This window comes from Furipterus horrens, unplaced genomic scaffold (genome assembly GCF_987537825.1).
Source record: "Furipterus horrens unplaced genomic scaffold, mFurHor1.1.pri manual_scaffold_2, whole genome shotgun sequence".
Lineage (NCBI taxonomy): Eukaryota > Metazoa > Chordata > Mammalia > Chiroptera > Furipteridae > Furipterus > Furipterus horrens.
Window position 1 is genome coordinate 32,339,385 of NW_028327172.1, and position 14,673 is coordinate 32,354,057.

Here is a 14,673-nt window from a genome sequence, read left to right on the forward strand (position 1 = left end):
TCGATCACATCTCTTCATTAAGCTGTGAGTCTGATCAAAAGAGGGGAACTGTAAAAAGAGAAAATGGCAGGCTCAAAATGGCTTCTCTTGTGTTAAAAGAGCACATGATACCAAACCTAGATTTAAAACCTGACCAAATTGTGCTTTCAACTTTTCCCAGAAATTTAATGTTAATCAACTAGTATAGAATTTTCTGGTCAACACCATCTGCATGATAAAAACCCTTCTGATCTCTCCTCCTAAAAAAAGATGTCCTGGCCCACTCACATACTCATTTGAATTTTGCTTTAAAAAAAAAAGATTCCTCACCTGAGGATATGTTTAATGATTTGAGAGAGAGAGGAAGGGAGAGAGAGAAAGAAAGAAACATTGATGTGAGAGAGAAACATGGATTGGTTACCTCCTGTATGCACCCCAACCAGGGAGCGAACCCGTAACCTACATATGTACCCTGACCGGGACTTGAACCTGCAACGTTTTTGGTATACGAGATGACACTCCGATCAAAAGAACTGCCCTGCCTGGGCATAAGTTTTGTTTTTTAACACTGCCAATTACTCTGTAAATCCTCTCAACTCCATGTGGTGGTGTTTTCCACTGGTCATTTCTTTTCCATTCTCTGCTGCCACCACCCATGTTCCCAATACTTCTTACCTGCACAGCGGCAGCAGTCTTAAGACCTTTCTTCACCTCTAAACACTGCCTTCCCTCTACTACCTCGCAGTCTCAGCACATGAAAATGTAAGCAACTGTAGGTATCATCCAGTCAGCTGATTCTCAAACCTGCTACACACATCGGAATCACTATAGGAACTTCTGAAAAATACAGATGTCAGGGGTCCTACCCAGACCTGGTACCTGCACATCTAGGGACTAATTTAACCTGCCTCATCTTGCCTCCCAGCCCCACATCGTTCCTAGGTGTAGATATAGTTATCCTCCTTTGCAGATAAACCAAGGCTCCCGAGAAAGAGTGCTGGCCTTGGTCTCATGGGAAGTTAATTGGAGATTCACTGTCAGAATCCATGTCCTCTTGAGGCACAGCCTTGATCATGCCTCTTCCCAGAAGGAAACCTTTGGTGGCTCCCTCGGCTTTCAGAGTAAAACCCCAGTCCTTGAGCTTGGCCTTTAAGGTCCTCTATAACCTATTTCCAAATGCAGTTTCTCAATTAGCCCAAATTTGCCTCTCATCTTGGGTTCTCTGCTTCTTGGACCCACCCTGCACATAGCCCTCTGCTTGTGCCCCTGCTCAACCCTGGCATGCTCCTCCCCCCCATGCCCACCTGCTGAAATTCTACCAGGGTCTAAGCCCTCAGGTTCTGCATGTCAAGGATTCTTTAAAATCATAAAATATCAGTACCATAAAATTGACCTTCTTAACCATTTTGTGGCAGAAGAAGGGGCTGAAATCTCTGCTCCTGTCAGGAAAATAACTTCAGAGTGAGGTCAGAGCCACAACCAGCTCTTCCCACCCCTTCCTTCGGAGAAATCTGGACTCCAGGAAACTTGCTGAAGAACCACAGGACCTTACAACACCAAGCCTCTGTGCTGCAGTGACGAGCCTGGAGTGTCCAGTCAAGCCTGGTCTATGGGTCAAACACAGAACAGTGAAGCTTGGGGATTCCACTTGGTAGTTCTTTCAAAGGGCTAAGAAAAATACAAACCAGCACAGCTCTGTTGCAAATACAGAGAAGGTTTTCCCAGATTGTGGCTTCTGTCTTGGCCAGGTAAGGCATCATTCCAGATAGGTGACTGAATCAATCTGGATATTCAGTTAATATAGTCCTCTCGTGATCTAGGCCTAGTTGTGTCTGAGATATAGCAGAAAAAGCCTGGTTTAGGGACATAGTCTCAGTGTTCTTAATCCCCTGGCTGTGGAGCTTTTCCTAGTAAACCGCGCATTTCACGGCCTGGAGCCTGTGCGTCGTGCAGCGTCCCCAGTGTAGCTGAACCCTGTGCCTGGCTCAGTGTCCTGCTTTCACCGTTTGTAATTTCCATAATTTCTGAACAAAGGCCCCCTCTTGTTTACTTTGCACTGGTGCCCACATGTTCTGTAACTGGTCCTGCTGCCACCGTGGATCTGAGGTGGAACCCAAGATGTTGCATTTCTGACAGGACCCCAGGTGGTGCTGAGCTTCTGGTCCCTGGATCATCCTCTGACTAGAAAGGTTCAGTCTGAGGTTTGGGAGAGCAGAAACTTGGAAGGAATCTGAAAGTCACTGCAGAACCCAGGCCCTTGGCGGGGGGATTACTCACCACAAACTATTTTGTGAGATGTAAATTTTTGTATTTTTTATACCAATTTAAAGGCAGTGATGTAGAGCAGTTAGACACTTTCTTCCACTCTCGGTTTGTTTAGACTTTAATAATTTTGGAGAAATGTCTTTCTGTGAGGTGTGCCCAGGAACTGGGCTTCAGCTGGATCAAACACCAGATCCGGCTCTCTGGTTCCCTCCTCCCATGCTAGGGGGTGCTGACTGGAATGGTATTTACTATCTGGGGATTGGAGATTGAGTTTGGAATTAGAGGAGAAGGCACCCAGGCTTCCAGTCAAGACCAGGCAGTCGCAGCCTGGGCTACCAGAGTTCAACTTCAATGTTTGGGGCCAAACTCTAGCTAACAAAAAGTTGCTGGTCATTACTATCAGAACTTGTCTCCATTGGTGACCTTGTGGCTGGTATTGTCCTTGGATCCCCTAACCATAATGGTCATTATAATACCTTAATTTTACTCCAGCTTCTAGAAAATCACTCTTGTTTTTTTGTAAGAAAACAAAAACAAATTATTTTCAGCAAATTATTATGTGGTGTGTAACAGATGTAATCTTGCTCTTAGGAATTCCACCATGTCCCCCCTCTCAAAGCCCCATAGCATTTCCAATGCCTTACAGAACAGTGGGCTGCAGATCACTTTCCTCTGAGGTGGTTCTGTCTGTGCAGGATCATGAGGTTCATGGCTGGTTCATGGCTGGTTCATTTCACCTGTCCATGGAATTTACATTTCTCCCTTTCTTCCAGTTGTCTCCATCTCTCTCCCCTCTTGGCTAACCAGTGTTATTTTCCTCTTCCCTTTTTTATTCTCAGCCTGAGATTCCATCAGTCTTTTAATTCCTAAGTGAATTTACTGTGTCCACATGCTGGGGAAGCTTGTTTTCTGCACACTTCAGAAAGGCACAGGGGTATCCGACAAGGCTTATGCACCCCTTCAGAACCCCTGTCCTTCACCCCCATCTTTCTCCAGCCACTGCTGCAGTGGTGAGTTCCACGTGGGCTTTGATGCATTCCATGCAGGTGCAGCCTGGCAGCACCTTGCTTCACGTCTGCTCCATGACCCTGTACATCATGCCCCAGAGAAACTCATGGGGCACTCACATGTGCACAGTGATGACACGTAAGAAAATCAACATTCAAGGGCTCACCCTTGACAGTGGAGATGGAAGCCAGTGGATAGGTGCTTTTATTTGACTCATGAGGATAGTGCTGAGTCACTTTTTACTCTACTCCTCAGAAGGTTCCAGCTCCAGCTCTGAGTTTGCTGCTCATGGCCGGCTCTATAATACGTCTTCATATTTGCCTTGTTCTTGCCCTGTAGTACTCCCTGGTCGCTCACTACAGCAAATGAGGTATAGCAAAGGGCCCACATGGGTGGAATTCTCTGGTGTGACCATGAAAAACAGGCTCTGAGCGGATGGGGTGGGGATGATTTTAATAGGTGTGAGTGAAGGGCTGTGGGAGCCTGACACTGTCCGGAAGTGTGGTGCATGGGCTTCTGGGAAGTTTCTGCAAGGAGCAGAATTTTTGTTGGAATCTGAATTCAAGGACGGTGAAGATGTGAGGAAGTAATGTGAGAGCCATGCCGTAGGGACAATGAAAGGAACTGGTTACAGATGTCATCGGGGTGGGGGTTGGTGTTGTGGAGGCCAAGACATCACCTGCCTGAACTTCTGGGATTAGGCTTCTAAAGTTGATTGGAAAGGGACCACTGAGGAGCAGGGCTTGGATGCAGAGCAGGGGACAGACACATGGATTGGAAAGGGAGGAGCTGTGGACACAGAGAGGCCTGGGAAAAGCACCAAAATAACTGGAGAGGCCTCAGCATGACCAGGATGAGAAGTGGGAGGTATAGACATCGAGTCTGTGTTACAATGGATTTCAAAGAAGAGAGCCCATGTGGATGGCCCGGCATTTGGAGACCCCTTTCATCAGCCAGGGCCGGTCAGAAGAGAGAAAGCAGTCAGTAATTTGAAGAGGGAGGGTTTAACATAAAGAATTACTAACTAGTAACAGGAGATAGGATTCTTTTGATCTTGTTGAAAAGTGTGTGCCCACTAGATGGCAGAAGAAGTTTGCTGGGTGTCACTAGCCAAAGTTGACAGGAAAGAAACTAGAGGTCCTGGAGTGAGCTAGTCTGGAAGTGAGATTAGTGTAAGGGTTGCTGCAGGATGTCTGCCCTGTATGACACTGAGATTGTGTCCCCTCCACCCAAACACACAGGCACAGGCTCAGCCCTCATGTGGGTGTCCACCCATCCCCCCTTACTATCAAACAGGCCATCAGTTCTAACACCAAAGAATAACACAGTTTTTAACAGTCTCTTAAGCATTTATTACATACTTTTTATGTGCTCCCTATCAGCATCTGGGGAAGTAGAACTCAATGACTCGGTGTCCCTGCCCTCGGGGGCTCACAGTGCCAGCTCCTGAGTGCACAGTAAAGGAGCTCAGTACTTGTCAGGCAGGCCGGTAGGTCTGAAGCGATTGGGGTCTTTGCCGCTCCGGCCATGTTCGTTGGCTCTCTGGTCGGCCCTCGAGTCCTCCTCTCCGTGGCCGCTGTCTCCATGCATAAAAATGTCAATGACTCTCTGAATACCCTCTCTGGTATCGCTGGAATGAAGAAGGACAGGTAGGAAGTGAATCAGGGACTCATGAGAAACAGCCCCACGCTCCTAGCTCTGCTTTATCCAAGAGATGAATAACTGTGAGGAGCCAGGAAAGATGGCCTAACACTGACGCTGCCCGGGCACAGCAACACAGCCGAGGCTGATCCCCACACGCAGGATGGATGGCACCCATAGCTGAAGGTGAGAATCACCCATTCCACTAGCCTTGTTCTGGATCCTTTAGCATCTCAGACTTCACAATGGGCACAGAGTGGGAGGGGAGCTAAGAGGAGGAGGGACCACATTCTTCACAGGAAACTTCTCCGGGCTTGGTCCCACCTAACTCTCCAAAGCCACCAAGCTCAGTTCACCCATCCTGCATCCCCAGGAGCCCTGTTACCTGATCACTTTAGCAGCCCAGGCACCCCCTGGCCCCCTCTGTGCGGCATCATAGTTCCCCCGGGCGTGGAAGTATTTGTCTGCACCTATGTAATTGGCTTCATTCATGTCTGAGTAAGCTCTCCACATGTCCTTAGCCCCTAGGAAGGAAAGAAAATGTGAGATGGAGGAGATCATGTCTTGGCAAACAGAGTAACGACATTTTTTTCTACTGATCGTATGACTTCTGCCTTTAACTAAGCCCTCAGACATTATACTGGTTTGAGATAATTTTTTTTTTATCTTTTAGTTCCCCAGTTAAGGTTATGAGAACCACATGTGGTACAAGTTTGATTCTGTTGGACTCCATTCTAAGTTCTGTTGCTACTTTGTTTTTGGCTGTGTATGATCATGTAAAGAAGAGCTGAGATGGTCTTTAAGGGGTGCTTGGTTGTTCAGAGAACCTGCACCTGGAAAGATGCAGGGAACCCCGACTGAGGTGTGAGAACAAAGTGATGCTGAGGGAGGTTCAGAAGCACAGTGCTCCCAACCCAGTCAATGGGAGACATTCATCCTCATGGGCAAAGTAAGGACAACTCATCCTGAGTACATCGGAATGGGCACATTTGGCACCTGGGCAACTGTCAGAGTTCAATCAGCATGTAGTAAAAGTGAGTTCCCTATGAGACTTTATACAAATGGGGAAATAGATGCAGAGCCAGGGCAAGTGGTCCACTAGCTCTAAAGTTCAATGTCCTCCCAATAAAATGGGAGAGAATTGCTTTCCTCGGAGTGGTTATGCAGAAGAACTGGGAAAATGCTGTCTAATGTCAAGCATGTGGTAGGAGGACAATATTCTATTACTTTACTTCTTTGTATTTCACGAAGAAGGGGGCTGAAGGAAGTAAAAGAATCAAGTAAGATGAACAGGGAGTCATAGAATGAATTTGATCAGCTAAAACTAAAGGGCAAAAAATGTAATAACTTATAAGGAAAAGAGAAAAATCTAATGTAGAGTTATAATCATGGTTAACATAGTTAATTACTCCATGAGATAACTGATATTCATTTCATATGTCATTTTGGCATTAGAAAAGAGTTTTGTTGAGAGTTATGACATTCTTACTGTACTTATATACATCTATATAAATAAATCCTTGTAGTCTGGACTCACATAGCAAATGTTTCCTAAATGTCTGGCATATTTTGTCACTTACGGGCAGCAAATCAAAGACAATGGGTCTCAAACTTTAGTGTGCACAACATCAACTGGATGCTTAGTAAAGGCTAGATTTTATGCCCAGCCCTCACAGTTGTGATTACGTGGACCCAGTTATCTGCATTTCACAAAGCGCCTCGGATCTGATATGATTCTCATGCAAGTGGTCATAGAACAACCCTTTCAGAAACACTGACCTTAGAGATGAAAATATATTTTTAGCTGGCTCTATGAGAATTTAGGTTGAATTAACAGGAAACTCTTAAGACAATTACTCAGTGATTGTTACAGAAAAAAATGCAAAATAATTCTGTGAAATGAACAAAATCTTGCCTCTTTACTATGGCTAGAGAGGTATATCTCCTTTGCTATTGGTTTCCTGGCCAGATCTCAGGCCCAGCAGAAACATCATCAGGTAATTCAGCATGCCTTTTCTTGTAGGGAGAGGAGCTCTGTAGATTTGCCTTTCAAAGGCACCCATCCCCACCGTTAGCAATTTGCTCAGATAAAGCGCAGAATAAGTGCTCCCCAATCCCTTGCTCTTCCATGTGCAGCCTTGTCTGGGAGACAGTCTGGTACCATGGTTAATAACAAGGTCTGGGGATCTCAACGACCTAGGTTAAATACTTCTCCACTTGGTGACTGTGTTTGGTATCTGAATCTGCGCCTCAGTTTCTCTGATAAGAGATAATGGTACCTATATCTCAGGACTGGAGAATGAAAACAAGAGGATGCACACAAGTTTATCTGCACATGAAAAACATTTACAATGGTGCCTAGAACGTATTGAAACTCCATTAACCTTAATTGTGATAACCAAGTGGTTGGGGAGTGTGACACTCCCCACACCTTTGAGAACACCCACTTCATGTCTGAGATGAAGAAATGAACTGTCCCGGGTTTCCATTAGGGAGCAGCAGAGCGCAATTTATATTTGGGGACTCACTTCTGAACTCCAGATCTCTTTATCACTCCTGTTGAAATTTGAGGCCCAAACTTGATGTGCTCTCCAGTCCTGGGAGCCCCACCAAAGAGTGCACAGCTGTCCAGAAAATCCTAGGCAATACCTGTGTTCTCTTTCAACCCACCTGTGACCTTTCCTTGTGAGAATGTGGCCTCTGCTCAGGTGAAACCTGGGTGCAGGTCTGATGCAGCCTCCCAACAACGCATGCTGCAGTCCTTACCTTGAACAGCTTCCCTGAGGAAGTCTCCCGATCCTTGGCTGCTGACGCCCAGGATCAGGGAGCAGAAAATGATGATGGTGGACAGCTTCATCCTGAGGCAGAGTCAAGCAGACACAACCAGGCATGAGACAGTTCTGTCTCTTAGCATTCCAAAAATAAATTTCACTCAATTTTGTATTTTATATCAATATCTATCTATCTATACACCTATACCAATGGATAGGTTGTATTTCAGAGAATGCAGTTCTACGTTTTCATCCGTCTCATCAAAGTACAATGATTTCCTTTATAGGAGAGCACAATGTATAAGCCAGTAATTTTTAACTAGTGTGCCAGAAGGATTTTTAAATATGCACTGTCTGACTATTTAGAAGGGGCACTGACCTCTTTTCCCTTAGACTGTCAAATTTAAAAAAAAGACAACAGCCAACACAGCAAGTCATCTGGTATGAATGAATCAAAATTATACCTAATTTTTTGTCAGACCGGCAAAAAATATATTTGTTAGTGTGCCGCAGAATTTTAGTAATCAGTTTATGTGTGCCACAAGATGAAAAAGGTTGATTACTAACTGCTACAAAATAACTTCTATTTCTGTCATCCCCTATCAGCCCTGAAACGCAAAGGTACCTGCTCTACCATCACTGCCTCACACAGAAGAGCACACGACAAAATCTCTACCCCAAAAGTATTCACATTTCATGAATTCTAGTTGTCAGCACAGTAGGTTCAGGAAAGGCAGAGAGAGCTGGGCTGCAGCACAAGAAAGCTGCTGGTGAAAGAGCACCTCCCAAGAGGGAAAGTGTTGGAAAGCCCAGCACCTCACCTTGGCTGCTGGGTCCTGCTGAGACTCTGCTGAAGCTGGGCTGCGTGTGCCGCCTGCCTGGGAGATGGGCCTGGTGCTATATATACTGGCGCTTTGCTAGTGGGACGAATGGGAAGGAGGGGTTGAAGCAAATGCTGAGATTTGGGAGATCCCTCTTTTTCAGAACGGACTTTCCAGAACATGATGGTTATTTTTCACACACATCTAAGTTTCCCAGATTGTGGAACCTGGCAGCTTTCAGCGATGCAGCAAGTTGGGTTTTCTGTCCATTTTCAGTCTCAAACTTGCTGGGAAATGTTGTTTTTTTCCCCCTGCACAATAATGTGCTAACATTTGCTGTGAAGGATAATCAATATTAGAAAAAAGGTTGGGTTGAAGAATGTGAGATGCGGGGTAAATGGAACAGCAGAAGGGGCTCCACTGCAATAGGCAGCTCAAGATAAAGCTGGCACCCAGGGTACAGGTGTAGTAAAGAAGGACAGACAAGCTCAGAAAATAAAACTTCCAGCACCCACCTGGTGTGGACTCAGCAGTGGAAAAGGGAGTCCTCCAGGCTCAAGTGTGTTCATGATCAGTTGCTACTGAAGGTCATAGTAGTAGGTTAAACCCAGGAGTGTGCACTACCATGTAAAAACTTGGTATAGTGTCATGCAGAAATGACACACGAGGCATAGTGACAACCTCTGAAGTCTGTTTTGTTGTAGTAGTAGTTGCAGTTGTTAAAAAAACTGCTATGTTAGGAATAACTTTAGTAAATAACATTTTTATTATTCTGTGTGCTAATCTTCAGCCGCAAGAGCAGAGCGAACATTTTTCTCTTTTTTTATCTTGAGGAAACTTCTTTTACCAGACATTTCTTGGGGTGACAGTTTTCAAGGACAAGAGCTGGAATCACACAGTTAACGCTCAAAGATATGCAGGCCTGAGAGGAAACAGAATCTACGGAGAAGAAAAGACTAGAGAAGGATTATGAACAGATGGGATATGGACCATGGAAATTAGCGACATCCTTTTCCTTTCAACTTCCATTATAACTTTTTACATGTAACTTTGACCCATTTATCAACTTTTATTGTATTGTGATCTGTATTAAGTAGATGCATTATTTACATATATGTATGAATTTGCCCACTTAGTGTTGTTCTGGTTTGTGTGTGTGTGTGCGGAGAGTGACAAAGGCATACACATATAAACTGTGTTATGAATACACATGTCCTGTTTTTCTGTATCTCAACATGGCAATCCCATTCAGGACAGAAACTGGGTTTTTGGGTTTTTTCACCATCCATTATCAGTACTTAGGAAAATGCTTAGAACACAGTCAGACTAATGAATGAACAGTTCTTAGTTGAATGCTCTGGTTCCCTGAAGAAAAGTTGAAAAATATAAAGTAAAACTACAAATAAAAAGCATTACTAATTTCATGGCCTATATTGGGGGAAGCAAATTGGGGGAGAACCTCTGCAGAACCTTCCTGTTTGGCCTCCAATCTATTTTCTAAGTGTATGTACATTTATGAGTACATGAAGACAGGGATTAATACCTATAATTTTATATTCTGCTTTTTCACTTAACAACTTCTGTTTTTTAAAGATTTTATTTATTTATTTTTAGAGAAAGTGGAAGGGAAAAAGAAAGTGAGGTAGAGAAACATCAATGTGTGAGAGAAACATTGATGGGTTACCTCTTGGCCGGCAACCCAGGCATGTGCCCTGTTTGGGAATTTAACCCATGACCTTTTGGTTCGCAGACTGGCACTCAATCTACTGAGCCACACCAGTCTGGGCTCACTTAACAACTTCTCATGATCATTTGTTCAAGTACTACTCATACTGCCACCAACTGGCAGCAAAACAGAGATTCAACCTGGTCTGTTAGGATTGAACGTGTGACTTCTTAGCCGTCTGCTGTACAACTGCCACCTGAACTTGGCAACAGTAGAGCACATAATTTAATTCAATTATGTTGAATGTCAATTAGCTGAATAATAACTCCCCCAGCAGAGTGTTACCTGCCCAAGTGTACTGATCTTGTCTATCTGATACCCTGCTATATTTTCAGGACCTATCTCCATTCCTTCCCATACAGGGAGCTCATTCAATAGGTGTTGAACCAGTTAATAGATGCAGAACAAGAGCCATCATCATATAGACCCTATTTACATTTGTCTGAGAGTCTAGAGAAATAAAAAGTGAGAGCCCAGGATAAAGTCTGAGGTACACTTAGAGTTTGGAGATGAAGCAGACCCAGTGAAGGAGATAAAAATGAAAGTAAAAATACCAGGAAAGTGTGGTATTATGAAGCCAAGGGAGTGAACCTTCCAGGAAGGAGGGAGAGGCAACTGTTGAATGTTGGTAGAGGCCTACTGGTGAGAGGAGAGAAATATGTTGGTTGTTTTTGGCAACATGGAAGTCAATGGCTTAGTTGGAGTGGTGGGGACAGAGGCCAGGCTGGAGTGCGTTCAAGTGTGAGTTGGAAGTGAGGAAACAGAAAGTGCATGTGGGCAGCTCTTTCAAGACATTTGACTCTTTTAAAAATATATATGTATTTATTTTTAGAAAGAGGGGGAGAGAGGGAGAGAAACATTCATGTGAGGGAGAGACATCAGTTAGTTGCCTCTCATACTGGAGACCTTTCACGCAGCCTCGGTATGTACCCTGATCGGGAATCAAACCAGTGACCTTTCGCTTTGCAGGACAATGCACAACCAACTGAGCCACTTGGATCAGGGTTCAAGACATTTGACTCTTTTTTTTTTTTCATGCTTAAAGGCAAATGTATTCAGTTACTTTCCATGCAGCACAGAATAAGGTATCTATGTGCTTGGTATGCCTTTTCCAAATCATTTGGGACACCCTTTGAGGATCCATTCACCCTCCACAGAAAGCCATCTTGCAATATGTTCTAGTAGGTATCTTATGTAGGGGGGAAAGGAACATGCTTGCTGACCTACAGATTAGTCAGATGGGGAGTGTTCTGGGAGGAAAGTTAATGTCTATTGTCCCTTCCATTGTTGTCATGAGGCTCACGGTAGGGCCGTATCAGTTTGTACCAACAGATGACTATAGAAGCCATTCAGATAGGCTACAGCAGGGAGGAAGGCGCAGGAGACAAGGGGGAAGAGGACACTCGATGTCCTATGATGGAATGAAGAGACTGCTATTTGGAAAAAGCAGGAAGAATGAGTCGTCCTCCTTAGGATGCCATGCCAAGCAGAAATCCTCCGAAATATCCACCAGTCACTAGAACATTCTTCTTCACAAATGACACCATCTCCTCGGCCTTGCTTTACACCTCTGTAGAAAAGTGGTTGCTCTTACGGATTTTCAGCTGTTCCTTGGCTTTCTTCATGTCCGTCCTTTCCTACTCGTTGCCAGTCAACGTTGATGTACCCAGTATGGTTTGCAAGCTGAAGGAGGAAAAATCCTCCTCCCACAGCTGCTGCAGCCGACTTTCCAACCTTCTGGAATATGAGACCCGGGCACCATCCAGGGACACCTCCAGGTAACGGCTGGGTAGTCACGCCATACTTTTCAGCTGAGGGCCCAGATTCCTGGCCAAACAGCTTGCGCCACCCCGGTTGCTTTTCGGCAAGTTCTGCAAGGTCCAGAGAATCAAAATTTCCTTGACTGGATTGGACGCAGCCATTTCAGAGATCTCGTCTCGCGATGACTCCCGCGGAGGCTCGGCGCCGCGGGACACGGAGGGGCGTGGTGTTTGCGCCACGACCTGGCTTCCAGCACGTGGGGCGGATGGTTCCGTTCCCGAGGCCTCGGCGGAGAGGGCGGGCGAAGACGTTTCACTCTTAACTTAAAAGAGGAAAATGTGTAAGAGTGAAAGGTTAAGTGGATTAAAGTCAGGGTTTCCAAATGGTAATCTATTGAGAAAGCAGTAATTGATTGCCTGGATTTGGCATTGAGTACACAAGGATGAACAAGATGTGGAGCCTCTTCTCTAACAGTCAGGCATCTCCAGGCATAAGTGCTCCCCTGACCATTTACCCCAAGTGCTAGAGACCTGGAGAGGAGAGGGGGTCTCCACTGACGATCGCTCGGCCTTGCACAGCTCATGCAGGTTCTGGAGTCAGACACACCAGCCAGCAGTGCCTCTGCCCCTTTTACAGCCTAAGCCTCAGTTTCTCCACGTGAAAACTGCAAAGACTTTCTCTACAGCTTAAATCAAGTGAGGCATGTACAGTATGGCGCACAGTCTGCTTTGCAATTAAAGAAATAGCAGCTACTGTAATTACTATTCACCAGCCTCCCACACCCCAGCAAGGTTTGGGTTGCCACCCATGTGTGCTTCTCTGGAAGCTCTTATTAAACTGTGCTGTAAGTATCCACCTACATGTTTGATTTTCTCTCTAGAACAATAACCACTGTCAAGTGAAAAGTTATGTAGATAATAGAAGTGGAAATGTTTTATGAGCTATAAACAGCTATTTAAAAGTTAGTTATTTAAGAGGGGCTTGAATCCATCAGGAGGCTTGAGAGCTGTGAAGTAGAAAGATGGTAAATAACAGCCAGAAGGAGTTGGAAATTGTGCTCCACTTATAACCCAGAGAAGAAGGAGGATGGAGAACTTTCAACGTGTTAGATGACTACAGGAATTATGACTAGGACATTATAGAGAGGCCAAACTTACACTAGTGTTTAGGAATCTTTGTGTTAAATTTGAGCCTCCAAAATTAGAGATGACGCCCCTTTCTGGGTCCAGGTCATTTTTAATTCTTGTAGGTATAATGAGATGAAAGTTGTAGGGCAGATAACTGTCAAGGACTTCCTGTGTCTTTGGTTGTTATCCAAAGCAATGCTAAGCAACATTTGGATAATTCCCATACAACTTCCATTCCTGGGAAAGGTAGGTACCTGTGGTCTGGGTAGTCCAGGTGCCTGAGCTGCCTTGGCTCTCTTGGTCCTAGGGGTAGACATGGCAGAGAAAGGGGACAGTTGTCAACCCTGAACAGCCATTGGTCATGGGCATGCTTGGGGGACTGCTTCCCAGAAAAGGGCATGTGATGGCCACAGGCTCATTCTCTTACTTTCCTCAGGGCAGAAGTCATGGGCCAGTGATCACATCCTGTTCTTAATTCTTCGACTGCCTTTGGGGCCATTCAGTGCTGGAAATCTACTCCCCATTTCTCACATCATCAAGCCACTGTCTTCTTTGATAGAATCACTGGAGAGAAAGTAAGCATAATTTCTAGACACCAAGAGGAACTAACTCCTCAGAGGGACTTTGATAAGCACTGCAAGTCCTCTTCCTTTGTCACTTAATGCATTCTGTCTTCTGGGAAGGGACATACAGTTCCTTACAGGACCATGCTTAGCACAATAGACAACAGTGGCAGTCAGCTATTTTCACTTGTTCTGTTGTATTTAAAATAAAGCCATCCTCTCATGGTAATACAGAGTTTTCAGCCCTTAAAGGAATGTCCCAAGAGACTCCCATGAGTCACTGTGTCTTGGTTTTCAGAAAGAGTCTAGCGACTATTGTCCCAGCCTAACTGCTAATAGTGACAGCCCCATTTCACTCTCATAAGTGACCTTGTTTATCTAGTGAGTTAGATGGTGCCTCTACTCTAATAGACATGTGTGACCAGGCTGTTGAGAGGCCCAAGGGACCAACGTTTTTATGATAAAATTGATTTAAGTGAAAGATAGATCACCAAGGCTAATAAGAACCAGAAAACCAATTTTCTTCTTTCCCCTGATGAAAAAACTCCTCAAAGGGAAAAATTTTTTAAAGTATATTTTATTGATTATGTTGTTACAGTAGTTCCAATTTTTTTCCCTTTGTTCCCCTCTGCCCAGTACCCCTCTTCCTTCCAGCAATTCTACACCCCTTAGTTCATGTCCATGCATCGTGCATATAAGTTCTTTGGCTTCACCCTTTCCTATATTATTCTTAACACCCCCCTGTCTATTTTGTACCAACTGATTATGCTTCTTAGTCCCTGCACCATTTCCCCATTTCTCCCTCTGCCCCCTCCTAGCTGATAACCCTCCAAATGATCCCCATATCTATGATTCTGTTCCTATTCTGCTTTGCTTAGTTGGATTTTGTTTTTATTTTTTAGATTCAGTTAGTTGTTGATAGTTGTGAGTTTTTTGTCATTTTAATGTTCATAATTTTGATCTTTTTCTTAAGTAAGTCCCTTTAACATTTCATATAATAATGACTTGGTG

The 14,673-nt window shown here is 44.6% G+C and overlaps 1 protein-coding gene and 1 pseudogene across 1 annotated transcript; both read right to left on the reverse strand.

Annotated features, from left to right (window-relative positions):
* Positions 1 to 4,580: 4,580 nt before the first annotated feature.
* LOC150018106 (serum amyloid A protein-like) lies at positions 4,581 to 8,565 on the reverse strand. Its single transcript, XM_090263404.1, has 4 exons — positions 8,486 to 8,565; positions 7,660 to 7,751; positions 5,279 to 5,417; positions 4,581 to 4,882 (listed from the first exon to the last, which is right to left on the reverse strand). The coding sequence occupies exons 2-4, from the start codon at positions 7,748 to 7,750 to the stop codon at positions 4,720 to 4,722; spliced, it is 393 nt and encodes a 130-aa protein (XP_090119530.1). The 5' UTR covers position 7,751; positions 8,486 to 8,565; the 3' UTR covers positions 4,581 to 4,719.
* A 2,685-nt stretch (positions 8,566 to 11,250) lies between these two features.
* On the reverse strand, positions 11,251 to 13,547 carry LOC150018107 (FUN14 domain-containing protein 2 pseudogene; annotated as a pseudogene).
* Positions 13,548 to 14,673: the final 1,126 nt, after the last annotated feature.

Bases quoted from the DNA above. Each gene is read 5' to 3' on its own strand.
- LOC150018106 (XM_090263404.1), bottom strand. From the start codon at position 7,750: ATGAAGCTGTCCACCATCATCATTTTCTGCTCCCTGATCCTGGGCGTC. The intron at 5,418-7,659 runs GTAAGGACTGCA...TTTCCTTCCTAG, and splicing joins CCTCAGGGAAGCTGTTCAAG to GGGCTAAGGACATGTGGAGA. The intron at 4,883-5,278 runs GTAACAGGGCTC...TCTTCATTCCAG, and splicing joins TGGGCTGCTAAAGTGATCAG to CGATACCAGAGAGGGTATTC.